This window comes from Capra hircus, chromosome 15, assembly GCF_001704415.2.
Source record: "Capra hircus breed San Clemente chromosome 15, ASM170441v1, whole genome shotgun sequence".
NCBI classification, from domain to species: domain Eukaryota; kingdom Metazoa; phylum Chordata; class Mammalia; order Artiodactyla; family Bovidae; genus Capra; species Capra hircus.
Window position 1 is genome coordinate 76,998,309 of NC_030822.1, and position 18,613 is coordinate 77,016,921.

At 41.4% G+C, this 18,613-nt stretch overlaps 1 protein-coding gene across 1 annotated transcript in view; it reads left to right on the forward strand.

Moving 5' to 3' along the window:
* The window catches only part of DYNC2H1 (dynein cytoplasmic 2 heavy chain 1), a 399,579-nt gene that overhangs the window by 22,293 nt on the left and 358,673 nt on the right, over positions 1–18,613 (forward strand). The window contains exons 13-15 of the mRNA XM_013969394.2: positions 4,078–4,173; positions 16,725–16,877; positions 18,061–18,159. Coding sequence (XP_013824848.2) covers positions 4,078–4,173; positions 16,725–16,877; positions 18,061–18,159 — 348 coding nt within the window. The remainder of the gene's footprint in view (positions 1–4,077; positions 4,174–16,724; positions 16,878–18,060; positions 18,160–18,613) is intronic.

Consider the following 18,613-nt stretch of genomic DNA (forward strand, 5'->3'; position numbering starts at 1 on the left):
TCATGGACCCTAAAGGGCTTTCTAATTAAGAGCCCTCTGTCTGCCTGCTAGGGGCCGATTCTTAGAAAATTATCCAGCTGATGGACAGGTTTCTGTTTTTGTTCATTTTCTTAGTCTTCCTGAAGCACACTGTCATCAAATCATCTGCCTGTTTAAAATCAGCTATTATTACCTCATTGTCTGTCTCCTGAGCATAGTATCCAAGGCCTCTCTTAATCATGCCCTAGCTGACGTTTCTGAACGTGGTGGATACTCACCCCCTCATGTTGCATGCTTGCTTCGGTAATATGAACCTTGGCTCTCCTCTGAACCTGTCTCTCTGCACTGATTCCTGTTCCCTCTGGTCGAAGAATTCCAAGTAATCCTTTAACTTGCACTTTATTTGTTTTGTCTTCTTTTAATCAATGGTTGTTTATTTTGTATGCAGTGTGTAAGTCATTCTTAGAACAGTTTTATATAGTTTTGGAGTTTTACATTTTTTCTCTCATTTAATTAATAGAGGACAAGAACAGTATCTTTTGTGTATTTAGTTTCTCATTTATTGTTTCATCCAACAAAGATCCATTGAGCACTTGTACTGCCGGGTGCAGTGTAGTGAGTATATAAAAATGAATATATTGCTATCATACTCAAGTGTAGGGCTTCTCAACTTTCACACTTTTGACATTTTGGACTACTTTTTTTTTTTTTTTTTTTTGGTGAGGGATGGCCTGTGCATTGTAGGATGTTTAGCGGCGTCTCTGGTCAGTAGCACCTACTTAGTCCTTACAATTGAAAATATCTCCAGACATTGCCAGATGTCCTCTTGGGTGCAGATCATCCACAGTTGAGAACCACCGGTCTAGTGGGAGAAAGCAAACTGAACATTGAGTTCTCCTTAACTATCAGGCCTTCTGGTAAATACTGTATTTATGTTATTTCGGTTTACTCCCACTCCCAGTTTTACTGATCTAATTGAGGGTCAGATTTGTGAGGCAGTGTTCTAGTGCTACTCTGCTAGTGAGCTATGAAGCTAGAATCTGAGGTCAAGTCTCCCTGACTCCAAAGCCCGTGTTCATCCCACTGCAGTTCATGCAGTGATGACATGTGCACGAGACTGAGTGCTGTATTACAGGTGGGCTTCTCTGGTGGCTCAGCAGTAAAGGGTCTGTCCGCCAGCGCAGGAGACACGAGTTTGATTCCTGGGTGGGAAGGATCCCCTGGAGAAGCACACGGCCACCCACTCCAGTATTCTCGCCTGGAGAATCCCATGGACAGAGGAGCCTGCCGAGCTGCAGTCCATGGGGTTGCAAAAAGTTGGGCTCGACTAGTGACTAGAAAACAGCAACAGTATTACAGATAGAATTCAGAAAGTCCTGTGAAAGAATAGAGGTGGGGGTTTTTATTTTCCTGGGTAAGGTAGAGATGTGCTGCTGGGCTTAGTCTGTCCGTCATGTCCAACTCTCTGTGACCCGATGGCCTGTATCCTGCCAGGCTCCTCTGTCCATGGGGATTCTCCAGGCAAGAATCCTGGAGTGGGTTGCCATGCCCTCGTCTAGGGCATCTTCTCAACCCAGGAATCAAACCAGGATCTCTTGCATTGCAGGGAGATTCTTTACCAGCTGAGCTACCAGAGAAGCCCAGGGTAGGGATAGTATCAGATAAATCTTTACAGAGGGATGATGTTTGATGTGAGTTTGAAAGCGTATACATATGTTTTCTCAGGAGCACAAGGTGGAGTGAATGATCATTTCAGAGAGAGGGACTCTATATTCTAAAAGCTGAGAAACGTTCCCAAACATGAATCCCCCTCCCACCTCCCTCCCCATAACATCTCTCTGGGTCATCCCCATGCACCAGCTCCAAGCATGCTGTATCCTGCATCAGTTTGGGAACGCATGTAAGAATTAAAGATTTTAAAATTTAAAAAAAAAAAAATAAAAAATAAAACATTTTAAATCTTAAAAAAAAAAAAAAAAAAAGCTGAGAAGCTTACTGACTTCTCTATCCTAAGTATTTAGTGTAACAAAATAAAATCTCAGAGGATAAGTGAATGGTTATATGGTATTTATGTTTACTCCTAGAACAACCACGGGAATCTATTGTGTTTAGATTTATTCACCTATTTTTGGCTGTGCTGGGTCTTTATTGCTGCCTGTGGCCTTTCTCCAGTTTCTGGCCAGCTGGGGCCACTCTTGTTGTGGTGCAAGGCTCTGGAGCTTGTGGGCTCAGTAGTTGTGGTACTCGAGCTTAGTCCTCTGTGGCATGTGGGACCTTTCCAGACCCAGGATCGAACCTGTGTCCCCTGCATTGGCAGGTGGATTGTTAACCATGGGGCCACCGGAAAGTCCCCTGTAGATATACCTTTACTTGTGAGCACACATTTAGCTAGAGTGCGGAGTATGCAGTAGGATATTTGACAGGTAACAGTCTGGCCAGATTGCTGTAATTTTATGTTTTATTTTGCTTCTGTTTTTCCTGACTTGTTTTTTTTCTGGAACTACTATTATGATATAGAATAAGTAGAGTGAGTATTCCCTACCAAGTACATTTTTATGCATGTTAGAAGAAAGAAGTGACCTGCTATAAAATTAGTTAAATATTTTTTAAGCACCTGCTCTGTGCCAAGAATTTTGTGACATGCTGGGAGTACAAAAATTAAGACAGTGTCTTTAAAGTCCTTAATTAAATTCACTCCACAGCGTCCCCTTGATCTTCTTCCCTGAACCTGTCTTTTGCCTCTCACAGAGTTAGCAGTGTCCTCTTTTGTCCACCACTAATCCTTGTAGGTATGTCTTATTTTTTTTTTTTTGATTCATTGATTAATTCAACAAACGTGACACTATTGTTGCATGGATTAATTCAACAAACATGTGACAAACATGTGACACTATTACCTGTGACACTATTATGGGAAATAGCAAATGCTTGAGTAATACAGTATAAGGTAGTGATGAGCACATAATTGAAGAAAAAGCAAACAGTAAGAGGATTGAGACAAATCCTGCCATTTTATACTGAATGGCCAGGGGAGACCTTAACGAAAAGGTAGTAAGAGACGTGACATAAAATGAGGGACAGAACCATGCAGATATCTGGAGGAAGACTGCTGCAGGCGGAGGGAATGAAGGACGTGGAGAGTTGCTTAGGGAAGACTCACCAAAGTTAGAGAAACGACACGCAGGCTCATTTGGCAACAGTGCAGTTCAGGAGGGGATTGTGCAGGACTAAAGGCCAGTGTGTGTATAATGTACCAGGGTACGATTTTAGATTTAGGTTTCATTCTTAGGTGTATTGACAAACCATTGTAAGTTTCAAGGTAAGAATTTTAGGATTTTGCGTTTTATTCTCAAATATATTGGGGATTCATTTGAAGATTTTGAGTAGGTAAAAGATACGATTTACATTTTAAAGGACTGTTCTGGCTACTTTGAATACTTTGACTAGACTGTCGGGCCGCAGTTGGAAAGAGAGACCAGTTAGGAAACTGTTGTACTGGTCTTGCCAGGAGATGAGGGTGCTTGAAATGGGGTGATGCTGATGGAGGTGGGGAAGGGGTTCAATTCAATATATGTTCAAAACATATATTAAAAATATATTCTGAGTATAGTCTTTTACTTATAGTAGAAGTATAGAGTTCTACTTATATGGGATGTGAGAGAAGAATTAAGGACAACTCAAAGATTTTTTTGGTGTGAGAAATGGATAAATCATTGTGTTATATACTGACAAGGGAATTGGTTTCAAGAATTGCAGGAAGAGTTCATTTTTTGTAGCACTTTAACATGCTTAATGGTTTCCTCTGATTCCCTGTGAGACTGTGAAATTCTTGATTTCAGGGACTAGGTTTTATAGTCTTTGTTTAATCAGCCCCTAGAATATGACTTGGCAAATTAGAGGAACTCAGCACATACTTACACTTGTTGCTTTTGTACGTTAGTACATGCATAAATGCTCTATTGGAGATAAACTAATTTTTTGTTAAGTTTTATACTTGAGAAGGGTTAATATTTCCATTCAAATAATTAAAAATGAAGAATTGAAAATTAAGTGTGCTATTTATTATTAATTATTGCTAATTGGAATTTTTCTTTGTAGGTGGCACATTTTTACAATTCTATTGATCAACAGATGATTCAAAGTCAGAGACCAATGATGTTACAATCTGCCTTAGCATTTGAACAGATAATTAAGGTAAATGGACTTTTTATATTATTATAATTAGATTTTACATGTAAAGTGTTTCTTATTTGTTGGTTTTTAGTATACCCTGAGCTTACCATAGCCATTGATCTAAGGCTATATTTTGCTCCCCGATGACTTCCTCCAGTTTTATTAAGTAATATTTTTTACAGCTGTATTTAAACAGTTGTAATGTTTCACATGTTTTGGTGCTTATTTTGATCAATTGAATATATATATATTATACTAGCTTATATGCTGTTACATTTACTTTTTCACTGAAGTGTGAGGTCCTTGTACACAAGACTCTCTAGTACTTTTCCGTTCTCTCCTGATCTTATAATTTACTTTATTTGCTCTTTACTTATACTTATTTAAATATCCACACATATGAAATTAGGAAAACGCACAATAGTTTTTAAACTGTTAGTATGTGACTGTTCACTTTTTGAAATACACATTTTTAGTCTTCACAGACATGAAATATTTTAAAAAATTAGTAGAAGAGGACTATACCCTATAATTCTTGTTTTTACAGTGGATAGCTGGTGTCATGGTTCTTAAGACTACTCCCAGGTTCGGTGATTTATAGGAGGACTCATAGGACTCAGGGTATTGTTGTACTCACAGCTAATTCATTTATGATTTATTACCGTGAGAGGATGCAAAGCAAAATCAGCAAGGGAAAGGTATATGGACTGAAGGCCTGGCTAACCCTGGTGCAGGCTTTCAAGAGTCCTTTCCCTGTCGAATCACCCAGGGCATGCTTAAGTCCTCCAGCAACAAGTAACACATGTGAGCTGTTGCCTTCCTAGGAAAGATCATTAGCGACTCATTGCCGAGACTTTTACTGGTCATGTAGGTATTTTCCTCCTTAACATGTGCCAAAATTCCGGAATTCCAGAAGACAGTCAAGTGTTCAGCATAAACCACATTCTTTAGTTGCAGTGAACCACTCTTAAAAATTAGAGTGTTAGGAACTCTTGCAAAATCCAGCTTTTCAGATGCCAGCTAAGGGCCAATCTTTTAAGCAAACCTTTTAAGGGACAGCAGTCAGACCTGCTAAGTTAGCTATTTTTTTGCACACTAGTACTCAGGCTTAAAATTTACTAGAAGTTACATAATTCATATTGTACATGTTATTATTATTTTTTTCTATTGCCAGAGTTCAATATGAGTTTATGGTGGAAAATTTCAAAAATGTAGGTGAACAAAAACAAAAAATGTTTTAGTATTGTACTACTGAGACTTGGCCATTCTTAAACAGTCTGGTGTCTATACCCTTTTAAACATTTTTCCTGTGCATATTTACAAGTGTACTTTTTGAGAATAGGATATTACTTTATTATTTTTAACCTTTTCATAGATAATGTTTTAAATCAAGTGTTTAGAACTCTTTCTTCTATAATAAATATATTCAAAATTATATCTGTTGATATTTCTAAAGACAAAGCTTATTTTGAGGATTTGAATAACGGGAAGTAAACAATTACGTTTTTTGGTCAGTTACTGAGTTGTCTGACTCTTTGTGACTCCTTGGACGGCAGCATGACAAGAACTCTTTTTTCCCCCAGAGCTTGCTTACATTCATGTCCATTGAGTTGGTGATGTTATCTGTAGCATACATCTCATCCTTTGCCACCCCCTTCTCCTTTTGCCTTCAATCTTTCTCAAAATTAGGATCTTGAAAATGAGTTGGCTTTTTGCATTAAGTAGCCAAAGTATTGAAGCTTCAGCTTCATCAGTCCTTTCAATGAATGTTCATGGTTGATTTCCTTTAGAATTGACTGGTTTGATCTCCTTGCTGTCCAGGGGCTCTAGTCTTCTTCCGCACCATAATTCAAAGGTGTCATTTCTTTGGCAGTCAGCTTCCGTTATGGTCCAGCTCTCACATTCATGCACAACTAGTGGAAAAACCATAGCTTTGGTTAGATGGACCTTTGTTGGCAAAGTGATGTCTCTGCTTTTTAATACACTGTCTAGGTTGGTCATAGCTTTTCTTCCAAGGAGTGTCTGTTTTTTAATTTATTTTTTTATTGAAGGGTAATTGCTTTACAGAATTTTTTTAAATATAAATTTATTTATTTTAATTGGAGGTTAATTACTTTACAATATTGTATTGGTTTTGCTATGCATCAACATGAATCCGCCACAGGTATACACGTGTTCCCCATTCTGAACCTCCCTCCCACCTCCCTCCCTGTACCATCCCTCTGGGTCATCCCAGTGCACCAGCCCCAAGCATCCAGTATCATGCATCGAACCTGGACTGGCGATTCATTTTATATATGATATTATACATGTTTCAATGCCATTCTCCCAAATCATCCCACCCTCTCCCTCAGAGTCCAAAAGACTGTTCTATACATCTTTGCAGAATTTTTTTGTTTTCATGTGTTTGTTAGCCATCTGTATGTCTTCTTTGGAGAAATGTCTGTTTAGGTCTTTTCCCCACTTTTTGATTGGATTGTTTTTCTGGTATTGAGTTGTATAATCTGCTTGTATATTTTGGAAATTAATCCTTTATCAGTTGTTTCATTTGTTATTATTTTCTCCCATTCTGAGGGATGTCTTTTCACCTTGCTTATAGTTTTCTTTGCTGTGCAAAAGTTTTTAAGTTTAATCAGGTCCCACTTGTTTACTTTTGTTTTTATTTCCATTACTGTAGGAGGTGGGTCATAGAGGATCTTGCTTTGATTTATGTCGAGTGTTCTGCCTGTGTTTTCCTCTAAGAGTTTTATAGTTTCTGGTGTTACATTTAGGTCTTTAATCCATTTTGAGTTTATCTTTGTGTATGGTGGTAGGAAGTGTTCTAATTTCATTCTTTTACAAGTAGCTGTCCAGTTTTCCAAGGAGGGTCTTTTAATTTCATGGCTGCAGTCACCATTCACAGTGATTTTGGAGCTCAAGAAAATTTGTCACTGCTTTGACTTTTTTCCCTTTTATTTGCCATGAAGTGATGAGACTGGATGCCATGATTTAGTTTTTTGAATGCCGAGTTTCAAGTCAGTTTTTTCACTCATTCACCCTCATCTACAGGCTGTTTAGTTTCTCTTCATTTTCTGTTAGAGTGATATCATCTGCTTATCTAAGGCTGATGATATTTCTCCCTGAAATCTTGACTTGACCTTAAGATTCCTCTAGCCTGGAATTTCACATGATACAGTAAGTATGTAAGTTAAATAAGCAGAGTGACCATATATAGCCTTGTCGTACTCCTTTCCCAATTTTGAACCGGTTCCATGTTCAGTTTTAATTGTTGCTTCTTGACTCACATACAGGTTTCTAAGGAGATAGGTAGGGTGGTCTGGTACTCACATCTTTTTAAGAATTTTCCACTGTTTGTTTTGATCCACATAATCAAAGGCTTTAGTGTAGTCAAAGAGGCAGAAGTAGATATTTTTTTTGGAATTCCCTTGCTTTTTCTATGATCCAGTGGATGTTGGCAATTTGATCTCCGGTTCCTCTGCCTCTTTGAAACCCAGCTTCTACATCTGGAAATTTTTGGCTTGTGTACTGCTGAAACCTAGCTTGAAGGATTTTGAGTATAACCTTGCTAGCATGTCAAATGAACTCAGTTGTTCAGTAGTTTGAATGTTCTTTGACTTTGCTCTTCTTTGGGATTGGAATGAAAAGTGACCTTTTCCAGTTCTATGGCCACTGCTGAATTTTCCAAATTTGCTGGCATATTGAGTGCAGCACTTTCACAGCATCATCGTTTAGAACTTGAAATAGCTCAGCTGGAATTTCATCACCTCCACTAGCTTTGTTTGTAGTGATGCTTCCTAAGGCCCACTTGACTTTGCACTCTGGGATGTCTGGCTCTTGGTGAGTGACCACACCATCGTGGTTACTGGGCCATTTAAAATGTTTTGTATAGTTCCTCTATGTATTCTTGCCACCTCTTCTTAATCTCTACTGCTTCTTTTAAGTCCTTAACTATTTCTGTCTTTTATCATGCCCATCCTTGCATGAAATGTTCTTTTGACACCTCAGGTTTTCTTGAAGAGATCGCTAGTCTTTCCCATTCTATTGTTTTCCTCTATTTCTTTGCATTGTTCACTGAGGATGGCTTTCTTACCTCTCTTTGCTATTCTCTGTAACCCTGCATTCATATGGGTATGTCTTTCCTTTTCTCCCTTGCTTTCCATTTCTTTTCTTTCCATGGCTATTTGTAAAGCCTCGTAAGACAACCACTTTGCTTTCTTGCATTTTTTTTTCCTTTGGGGTGGTTTTGGTCACTGGCTCTTATACAGTGTTACAAACCTTTGTCCATAGTTCTTCAGGCACTCTGTCTACCAGATCTAGTCCCTTGAATCTGTTTGTTACCTCCACTGTATAATTATAAGGGATTTGATTAATGTTTTTGAACTGAGGTGTTGGAGAAGACTGTTGCGAGTCCCTTGGACTGCAAGGAGATCCAACCAGTCCATCCTAAAGGAGATCAGTCCTGGCTGTTCATTGGAGGGAATGATGCTGAAGCTGAAACTGCAATACTTTGGCCACCTGATGTGAAGAGCTGACTCATTTGAAAAGACTCTGATGTTGGGAAAGATTGAAGGTGGGAGGAGAAGGGGATGACAGAGGATGAGATGGTTAGATGGCATCACCAACTCAATAGACATGAGTTTGGGTAAAGTGCAGGAGTTGGTGATGGACAGGGAGGCCTGGCGTGCTGCAGTTCATGGGGTCGCAAAGAGTCAGACACGACTGAGCAACTGAACTGAACTGAACTGATACCTGAATGGCCTAGTGGTTCCCCCTACTTTCTTCAATTTAAGCCTGAATTTTGCAATAAGGAATTCATGGTCTGAGCCACAGTCAGCTCCAGGTCTTGTTTTTGCTGACCGTATAGAGCTTCTCCATGTTTGACTGTAAACATAATCAGTCTGGTTTTGATATTTAGCATCTGATGATGTCCATGTGTAGAGTCGTCTCTTGGGTTGTCGGCAACGAGTGTTTGCTGTGACCGTCATATTCTCTCGACAGAACTCTGTTAGCCTTGCTCTGCTTCATTTTGTATCTCAAGGCCAAACTTGCCTGTTGCTCCAGCCACCTCTTGACTCCCTACTTTTGCATTCCAACCCCCTGTGATGTAAAGGACATCTTTTTTTGTTGTTGTCGTTAGTTCTACAAGGTGGTGTTCTTCATAGAACTGGTCAACTTCAGCTTCTTTGGCATCAGTGGTTGGGAGATAGATTTGGATTACTGTGATGTTGAATAGTTTGCTTTGGAAATGAACTGAGATCATTCTTTTCTTCTTGAGGTTGCACCCAAATAATGCAACAGACTTTCTTGTTAACTACTGAGGGCTGCTTCATTTCACCTAAGGCGTTCTTACCCGCAGCATTAGGTATAATGTTCATCTGAATTAAATCTGCCTGTTCCTGTCCATTTTACTTCACTGATTCCTAAGATGTCAGTGTTCAGTCTTGCCATCTCCCCTTTGACCACGTCTAATTTACCTTGACTCGTGGGCCTAACATCTCAGGTTCCTATTCAATATTATTCTTTATAGCATTGGACTTTATTTTTACCACCAGACACATCTTCAACTAAGTGTCATTTCTATGTTGGCCCAGCCTCTTCATTCTTTCTGGAGACATTAGTAATTGTCCTCCACACTTCCCCAGTAGCAGTTTGGACACCTTCCAACTTGGGGGTTCTCATCTTCTGGTGTCCTGTCTTTTTGCCATTTCATAATATTCATGGGCTTCTCCTGGCAAGAATACTGGAATGGTTTGCCATTTCTTCCTCAGATGGACCACATTTTGTCAGAACTCTTCAGTATGATAGATCCATCTTGAGTGGCCAATAGCTTCATGGAGTTCTGCAAGCCAGTACAAGGCTGTTTTCCATGAGGGCGAAATAATTATACTTAGCATATGTTAAATGAGACACAGTAGGGCACAAAAACTGAGATGGAAGGAAAAGGAACACTAAAGTTCCTTGTACTCCCCTTGCTACTCACTCTAGGGATTCTAATTTATTTACTTTTATATTCTGTCAGTACAACAGTAAGAGGTGTGTGTAACTGCTCAGTAAATACTTTTTGAACGGATTCACTACATATTCTGTTGAATATTATAATTGTTTATTTTCACCATTCATCAGCTATTTATTGAGGTCACTGTATGGCAGAGACTTTCTTTGTCTTACCATTTGCCAGTTCAAGTGAAGTGTAGAAACTTTGCTTGTAGCTAGGTCTCTTTACTCCATTCACTTCAATTCAGTTCAGGTCAGTCGCTCAGTCATGTCCGTCTCTTTGTGACCCCATGAATCGCAGCACGCCAGGCCTCCCTGTTCATCACCATCTCCCGGAGTTCACTCAGACTCACGTCCATCGAGTCTGTGATGCCATCCAGCCGTCTCATCCTGGGTCGTCCCCTTCTCCTCCAGCCCCCAAACCCTCCCAGCATCAGAGTCTTTTCCAATGAGTCAACTCTTCTCATGAGGTGGCCAAAGTACTGGAGTTTCAGCTTTAACATCATTGCTTCCAAAGAAATCCCAGGGTTAATCTCCTTCAGAATGGACTGGTTGGATCTCCTTGCAGTCTAAGGGACTCTCAAGAGTCTTCTCCAACACCACACTTCAAAAGCATCAATTCTTCAGCGCTCAGCCTTCTTCACAGTCCAACTCTCACATCCATACATGACCACTGGGAAAACCATAGCCTTGACTAGACGGACCTTAGTCGGCAAAGTAATGTCTCTGCTTTCGAATATACTATCTAGGTTGGTCATAACTTTTCTTCCAAGGAGTAAGTGTCTTTTAATTTCATGGCTGCAATCAACATCTGCAGTGATTTTGGAGCCCCAAAAATAAAGTCTGACACTGTTTCCACTGTTTCCCCATCTATTTCCCATGAAATGATGGGACCAGATGCCATGATCTTCGTTTTCTGAATGTTGAGCCTTAAGCCAACTTTTCCACTCTCCTCTTTCACTTTCATCAAGAGGCTTTTTAGTTCCTCTTCACTTTCTGCCATAAGGGTGGTGTCATCTGCATATCTGAGGTTATTGATATGTCTCCCGGCAATCTTCGTTCCAGCTTGTGTTTCTTCCAGTCCAGCGTGTCTCATGATGTACTCTGCATAGAAGTTCAATAAGCAGGGTGACAATATACAGCCTTGATGTACTCCTTTTCCTATTTGGAACCAGTCTGTTGTTCCATGTCCAGTTCTGTTGCTTCCTGACCTGCATACAGATTTCTCAACAGGCAGGTCAGGTGGTCTGGTATTCCCATCTCTTTCAGAATTTCCCACAGTTTCTTGTGATCCACACAGTCAAAGGCTTTGGCATAGTCAAGAAAGCAGAAATAGATGTTTTTCTGGAACTCTCTTGCTTTTTCCACGATCCAGCAGATGTTGGCAATTTGATCTCTGGTTCCTCTGCCTTTTCTAAAACCAGCTTGAATGTCAGGGAGTTCACAGTTCACATATTGCTGAAGCCTGGCTTGGAGAATTTTGAGCATTACTTTACTAGCATGTGATATGAGTGTAATTGTGTGATAGTCTGAGCATTCTTTTGCATTTCCTTTCTTTGGAATTGGAATGAAAACTGACCTTTTCCAGTCCTGTGGACACTGCTGAGTTTTCCAAACTTGCTGGCATATTGAGTGCAGCACTTTCACAGCATCATCTTTCAGGATTTGAAACAGCTCAACTAGAATTCCATCACCTCCACTAGCTTTGTTCATAGTGGTGCTTTCTAAGGCCCACTTGACTTTACTTTCCAAGATGTCTGGCTCTAGATTAGTGATCACATCATCATGATTGTCTGGGTTTGAAGATCTTTTTTGTACAGTTCCCGTGTATTCTTTCCACCTCTTCTTAATATCTTCTGCTTCTGTTAGGTCCATACCATTTCTGTCCCATCTTTGCATGAAATATTCCCTTGGTATCTCTAATTTTCTCGAAGAGATCTCTAGTCTTTCCCATTGTTTTTTTCCTCGATTTCTTTGCATTGATCGCTGAAGAAGGCTTTCTTAGCTCTTCTTGCTATTTGGAGCTCTGCGTTCAGATGCTTATATCTTTCCTTTTCTCCTTTGCTTTTTGCTTCTCTTCTTTTCACAGCTATTTGTAAGGCCTCCCCAGACAGCCATTTTTCTGTTTTGCATTTCTTTTCCATGGGGATGGTCTTGATCTCTGTCTCCTGTACAATGTCACGAACCTCATTCCATAGTTCATCAGGCACTCACTCTATCAGATCTAGGCCCTTAAATCTATTTCTCACTTCCACTGTATAATCATAAGGGATTTGATTTAGCTCATACGTGAATGGTCTAGTGGTTTTCCCTACTTTTTTCCATTTAAGTCTGAATTTGGCAATGAGGAGTTTATGATCTGAGCCACAGTCAGCTCCTGGTCTTGTTTTTGTTGACTGTGTAGAGCTTTTCCATCTTTGGCTGCAAAGAATATAATCAGTCTGATTTTGGTGTTGACCATCTGGTGATGTCCATGTGTAGAGTCTTCTCTTGTGTTGATGGAAGAGGGTGTTTGCTATGACCAGTGGATTTTCTTGGCAAAACTCTATTAGTCTTTGCCCTGCTTCATTCTGCATTCCAAGGTCAAATTTGCCTGTTACTCCAGGTGTTTCTTGACTTCCTACTTTTGCATTCCAGTCCCCTATAATGAAAAGGACATCTTTTTTGGGTGTTAGTTCTAAAAGGTCTTGTAGGTCTTCATAAAACCGTTCAACTTTAGCTTCTTCAGCATTACTGGTTGGGGCATAGACTTGGATTACTGTGATATTGAATGGTTTGCCTTGGAGACGAACAGAGATCATTCTCTTGATTGCATCCAAGTACTGCATTTTGGACTCTTATGTTGACCATGATGGCTACTCCATTTCTTCTGAGGGATTCCTGCCCTCAGTAGTAGATATAATGGTCATCTGAGTTAAATTCACTCATTCCAGTCCATTTTAGTTCGCTGATTCCTAGAATGTCGACGTTCACCCTTGCCATCTCTTGTTTGACCACTTCCAATTTGCCTTGATTCATGGACCTGACATTCCAGGTTCCTATGCAATATTGCTCTTTACAGCACCAGATCTTGCTTCTATCACCAGTCACATCCACCACTGGGTATTGTTTTTGCTTTGGCTCCATCTCTTCTTTCTTTTTGGAGTTATTTCTCCACAGATCTCTATTAGCATATTGGGCACCTAACGACCTGGGGAGTTCCTCTTTTGGTATCCTATCATTTTGCCTTTTCATACTGTTCATGGGGTTCTCAAGGCAAGAATACTGAAGTGGTTTGCCATTCCCTTCTCCAATGGACCACATTCTGTCAGACCTCTCCACCATGACCCACCTGTCTTAGGTTGTTCCTCAGGCATCGCTTGGTTTCATTGAGTTAGACAAGGCTTTGGTCCTAGTGTGATTAGATTGACTAGTTTTCTGTGAGTATGGTTTCAGTGTGTCTGCCCTCTGATGCCCTCTTGCAACACCTACCATCTTACTTCCGTTTCTCTTACCTTGGGCGTGGGGTATCTCTTCTCGGCTGCTCCTTACCTTGGACGAGGGGTATCTCCTTACCACCTCCGTTCCTGACCTTCAACGTGGGATAGTTCCTCTAGGCCCTTGGGATGCTCCTCCCAGCCACTGGCCCTGGCCTTGGGCGTGGTTGGCTCCTCCCAGCTGCCTCCCCTGGCCTCCGGCTTGGGATGGCTCCTCAGGGTCACTGCCCTTGGCCTTGGGCGCAAGGTGGCTTCTGCTGTCCGCCCCTGACCTCGGACATGGGCTGTCTCCCCCCGGCCGCCCCTGACCCTGGTTGTGGGGTAACTCTTCTCCCCGCTGCCCTGACCTTGGCCCGCGGGGTGTCTCCTCCCAGCCGCCACTGACCTTGGAGTTGGGGTAGCTCCGCCTGGCCGCAACTGACCCCGGATGCGGGGTAGCTCCTCTCAGCTGCCGCCCCTTACCTCGGATGCAGGGTAGCTCCTTTCAGCTGTCCTGTGCCGTTGCAGCCTTGCGCTCTAGGCCTCTGCCCCTGACCTCAGATGTGGAGTAGCCCCTCTTGGCTGCGCTTAGTGCGCCGGCCCGCTCGCAGCCGCCTGCGCTTAGTGCGCCGGCCCGCTCGCAGCCGCCTGCGCTTAGTGCGCCGGCCCGCTCGCAGCCGCCTGCGCTTAGTGCGCCGGCCCGCTCGCAGCCGCCTGCGCTTAGTGCGCCGGCCCGCTCGCAGCCGCCTGCGCTTAGTGCGCCGGCCCGCTCGCAGCCGCCTGCGCTTAGTGCGCCGGCCCGCTCGCAGCCGCCTGCGCTTAGTGCGCCGGCCCGCTCGCAGCCGCCTGCGCTTAGTGCGCCGGCCCGCTCGCAGCCGCCTGCGCTTAGTGCGCCGGCCCGCTCGCAGCCGCCTGCGCTTAGTGCGCCGGCCCGCTCGCAGCCGCACGTATTTCGTCTTAATTATTTAGTATCCTCTACACACAAAGAATACTGTATCAGATTGGGTTTGCTTCAGTCATCAAATATCAATAAGAAATTTATGAGAAGAAGGCTAGTTTATTTTTTAATTTGCATTTTCTGCATCCTAACATTCTCTTTTCCTTTCTGAAGTTCTATGCTTTTTTAAAAAATCATTTTCTTCTTATTGAGAAAACTTTCTTTAGCCATACCTTCAGTAGGTTTGCTGGTGACAAATTCTCTTAGTTTTCCTTTCAGAATGTTTTTATTTTACCTCATTTTTGAAGGATGTTTTCAGCAAGTGTAAAATTCACAGCTGACAGTTGTTTTCTTTTAGCACTATATTTTGACTTTGCTTTTTTAAAATTTAGAACCTAGGAAGTAGTTAACATATCAAATCAGAATCAAATACACATGAGTAATAATGGCAAACCATTTGTGGAGTACATACTATGCTAAATGATTTGTATAATTAGGTAGTCCTTTATTTGTATGAATATACATGCATACATAGATATACATATACATACATTCATAGGTTTTTTTTGGTATATGTTATAATTTCATCATATCATCATCATTTCTGTTTCGTACATGAAACCCATGCCTTTAAGAGGTTCAATTACAAGCTTACTCATGCAGCTAGCAAGCAGAATGCATAGGACTTGAACTCAGAACTCAAATGTTCAAACACTACCCCCAATTGACTATTCAGATGCTACATTTCAAAAAAAACCTTTCCAGAATTGCTGTTGTAATCTATTCATATATCCTTATAGTATAAGCAGCAGCTAGTACATTACAGTATGTTTTTCATAATTAAACTTTTAGTCAGTTGTAATGAGGCCATGGACCTACAATCCTAAGGCAGTTCCTGTTTTTGGAGGCAGGGTTTTCTTAGCACTTTTTTTTACATATTCTATCATTGTTTTTTAATTAATTAATTAATTTTAATTGGAGGATAATTACTTTACAATATTGTGATTTTTGCCATACATCGACATGACTCAGCCACGGGTGCATGTGTCCCCCATGCTGACCCCCCATCCACCTCCTCCCTTCCCCATCCCTCAGGGTTTTCCCAGAGCGCTGCCTTTGAGTGGCCTGCTTCATGCATCGAACTTGAAAGTGTCGTTCCACTTCCTCTTGTCCCTCATGGTTTCAGCTAAGAAACCTACTGCTATTTTCATTCCTTTCTCAGTGACACTTTCTCTCTGACACAGTGAGGTATAGCTGGAGGACAGGGTGAGTGTATATATTAAATTCTGCTTGTGTCTGCAGATGCCATCCTGACAAAAGTGGAGTACTGCCTCGCACTGCTTCCTTTTTAGTTGGGTGCAGTGGGAGTCTGGTGCCCCCTTTTGCCCCACTGAAGACTTCCCACCAAAGCGGGATACCAGCTGGCGGTGTCTTATTGCCTCCACGCAGAGGATCGGCCCTGCTACCCCCTGAGCTCTGGGACCTGGTGGGAGGATGCGGAGCGTGGTGCACACGCGCTGTTGCAGGCTGGGGAAGGTGGCGCCACTGACCTAGCAGGGGATGGAAGAGAAGCGCCTCTCCTGGTCCCCTGAAACTGCAGAAATGGCTGGGTTTCTACTCTGTTGGGTTGGAGTAGGGGGTGTGTGTGTGTACTTAGTCACTCAGTTGTGTCTGACTTTTTGCGGCCCCATGGACTGTAGCCCACCAGGAGTAGGGTGTGTACCCTAAAAAGGTTTCCCGTCATTCGGCCACTGTTTTCCTGGTCCTGTGGCTAGAGGGAACAAGCTTCTTCTGGAGCCTTTTTCTGTCTGTCTCTGGGGGTGTTTCCAGGTTGTAGACTTCTCCAGCATCCTGTCTGGGATATATGACACACTAAGGAAATCCTGTTGTGGTGTTTCTTAACTCCCAATGTTTTTAGGCTGTCCACCTCCTTATTTCTATCTTTTAGTCTTCCTATGCTTGTTTGGTGTGTTATGCCTAGGTGTTTTAGTTATAAGAGGGACAACTTAGATGTGATGGAGCTGTTCAATCCTGCCCAGAATGCCTTATCGTTTATAAAATGGAAAAACTATTGTGTGCTTTTTTATTGCAGGTTAGTGTTATGGACAGTTGTACTAATGATGTAGATTATTGAATCTTTAAAAAAAAAGAACTATATTTGAACACTGTCATTTGTTCTACCTTAGAATTCAAAAGCAGGAAGTGGGGGAAAGTCACACATTACCTGGGATAATCCTAAAGAATTAGAAGGCTACATCCAAAAACTCCAAAATGCTGCTGAACGACTTGCCACTGAAAATAGGAAACTGAGAAAATGGCACACTACATTTTGTGAAAAGGTATATATTATATATAAAATTTAATAAGTTATGAATAGTATTATTTAAAAAGTAATTTGGATATACTTTTAAATAACTTCTTGGGAATAATTTGAGACTTGCTGGTGCTGGTGCTGGTGCTAAGTTGCTTCAGTCATCTCCGACTGTGCAACCCCATAGACGGCAGCCCACCAGGCTCCCCTTCCCCGGGATTCTCCAGGCAAGAACACTGGAGCTGGTTGCCATTTCCTTCTCCAGTGCATGAAAGTGAAAAGTGAAAGTGAAGTCACTCAGTCGAGTCCCACCCTTAGCGACCCCATGGACTGCAGCCCACCAGGCTCTTCCATCCATGGGATTTTCCAGGCAAGAGTACTGGAGTGGGGTGCTGGTGCCTTCTCCGAATTTGAGACTTAAAGTTGAAAATAAAGGGTTCACAGTTGTCCTTCACCCAACTTCCCCTATTGTCAACAACTAATGTAACCATAAGTGAAGTGAAAGTGAAGTCGCTTAGTCATGTCCGACTCTTTGCGACTCCATGGACTGTAGCCTACCAGGCTTCTTCGTCCATGGGATTTTCCAGGCAAGGGTACTAGAGTGGGTTGCCATTTCCTTCTCCAGGGGATCTTCCTGACCCAGAAATCGAACTCAGGTCTCCTGCATTGCAGGCAGACGCTTTACCCTCTGAGCCACCAGGGAAGCCCATGTAACCATAGTATATTTATCAAAACTAGGAAATGGCATTGCAGGCAGACGCTTTACCCTCTGAGCCACCAGGGAAGCCCATGTAACCATAGTATATTTATCAAAACTAGGAAATAAACTGTTTTGAATTTTACAACTTTTTCATTGAAGTCCTTTTCCTTTTCAAGGGTCCAATCCCAGATCCCACCTTGTATTTACATTTGAAGGCTCTGTAGTCTTTTCTCCCTGAGTCTTACCTTGTGTTTCATGACCTTGATACTTTTGATGAGTACTGATCAATTATTTTGTCTGTTGGCTTGATTTTATATGATGCCTTCTCATTTTTTAGATTGAGATTATATGGTTTTAATAGGAATACCACAAAAGTGATATTTTGCCTTTCTCAGTACATTGATCAGATATTGATATGTGTTGTTATAGGTTGAGTTAATTTTGATCACTTGGGTAAGGTGGTGCCTGTCAAGTTTTTCTATTGAAACTTTTGTGTTCTAATTTTTGACAGGTGGTCGTTCTTATGAACATCGATTTGCTTCGGCAGCAACAGCGGTGGAAAGATGGATTACAAGAATTGAGAACTGGCTTAGCAAGTGTAGAAGCGCAGGTAGAGTGTTTTACTTTATGTCTACACTCAGAAATATGAAATTTTCAGGATTTGAATATATTAATTGATGAAAAGTTCATAAAGGTTATCTGTAAATCTTTGCTAATGAATTTCTAATAAATTTAGGATTTAACTGAATTATATATAAAGACCATAAATTAGCAGCACTTTTACAAGTAAAAGTACAAGCTTTTGTTTGTCTTATGGAATGCCAAATCCCTTAATTTAGACTCTGTAAACAGGTTTTCTGACTTGGTGCTTAAATATCTATCATTCGTTAGTTTTCTTTTAAAAGGTGATACGTCTATTGCGACAAAGTTAAATGTAGGCAGAAGTCAAATTACTGAAATAACTGTTTCAGAATTTCTTTTTGTTATATTTTAGTAAATGTCATTTCCACATATATTTTGATATTAGATGATCTGTGTAAAAGTAGTTAGCACAGAATCTACCT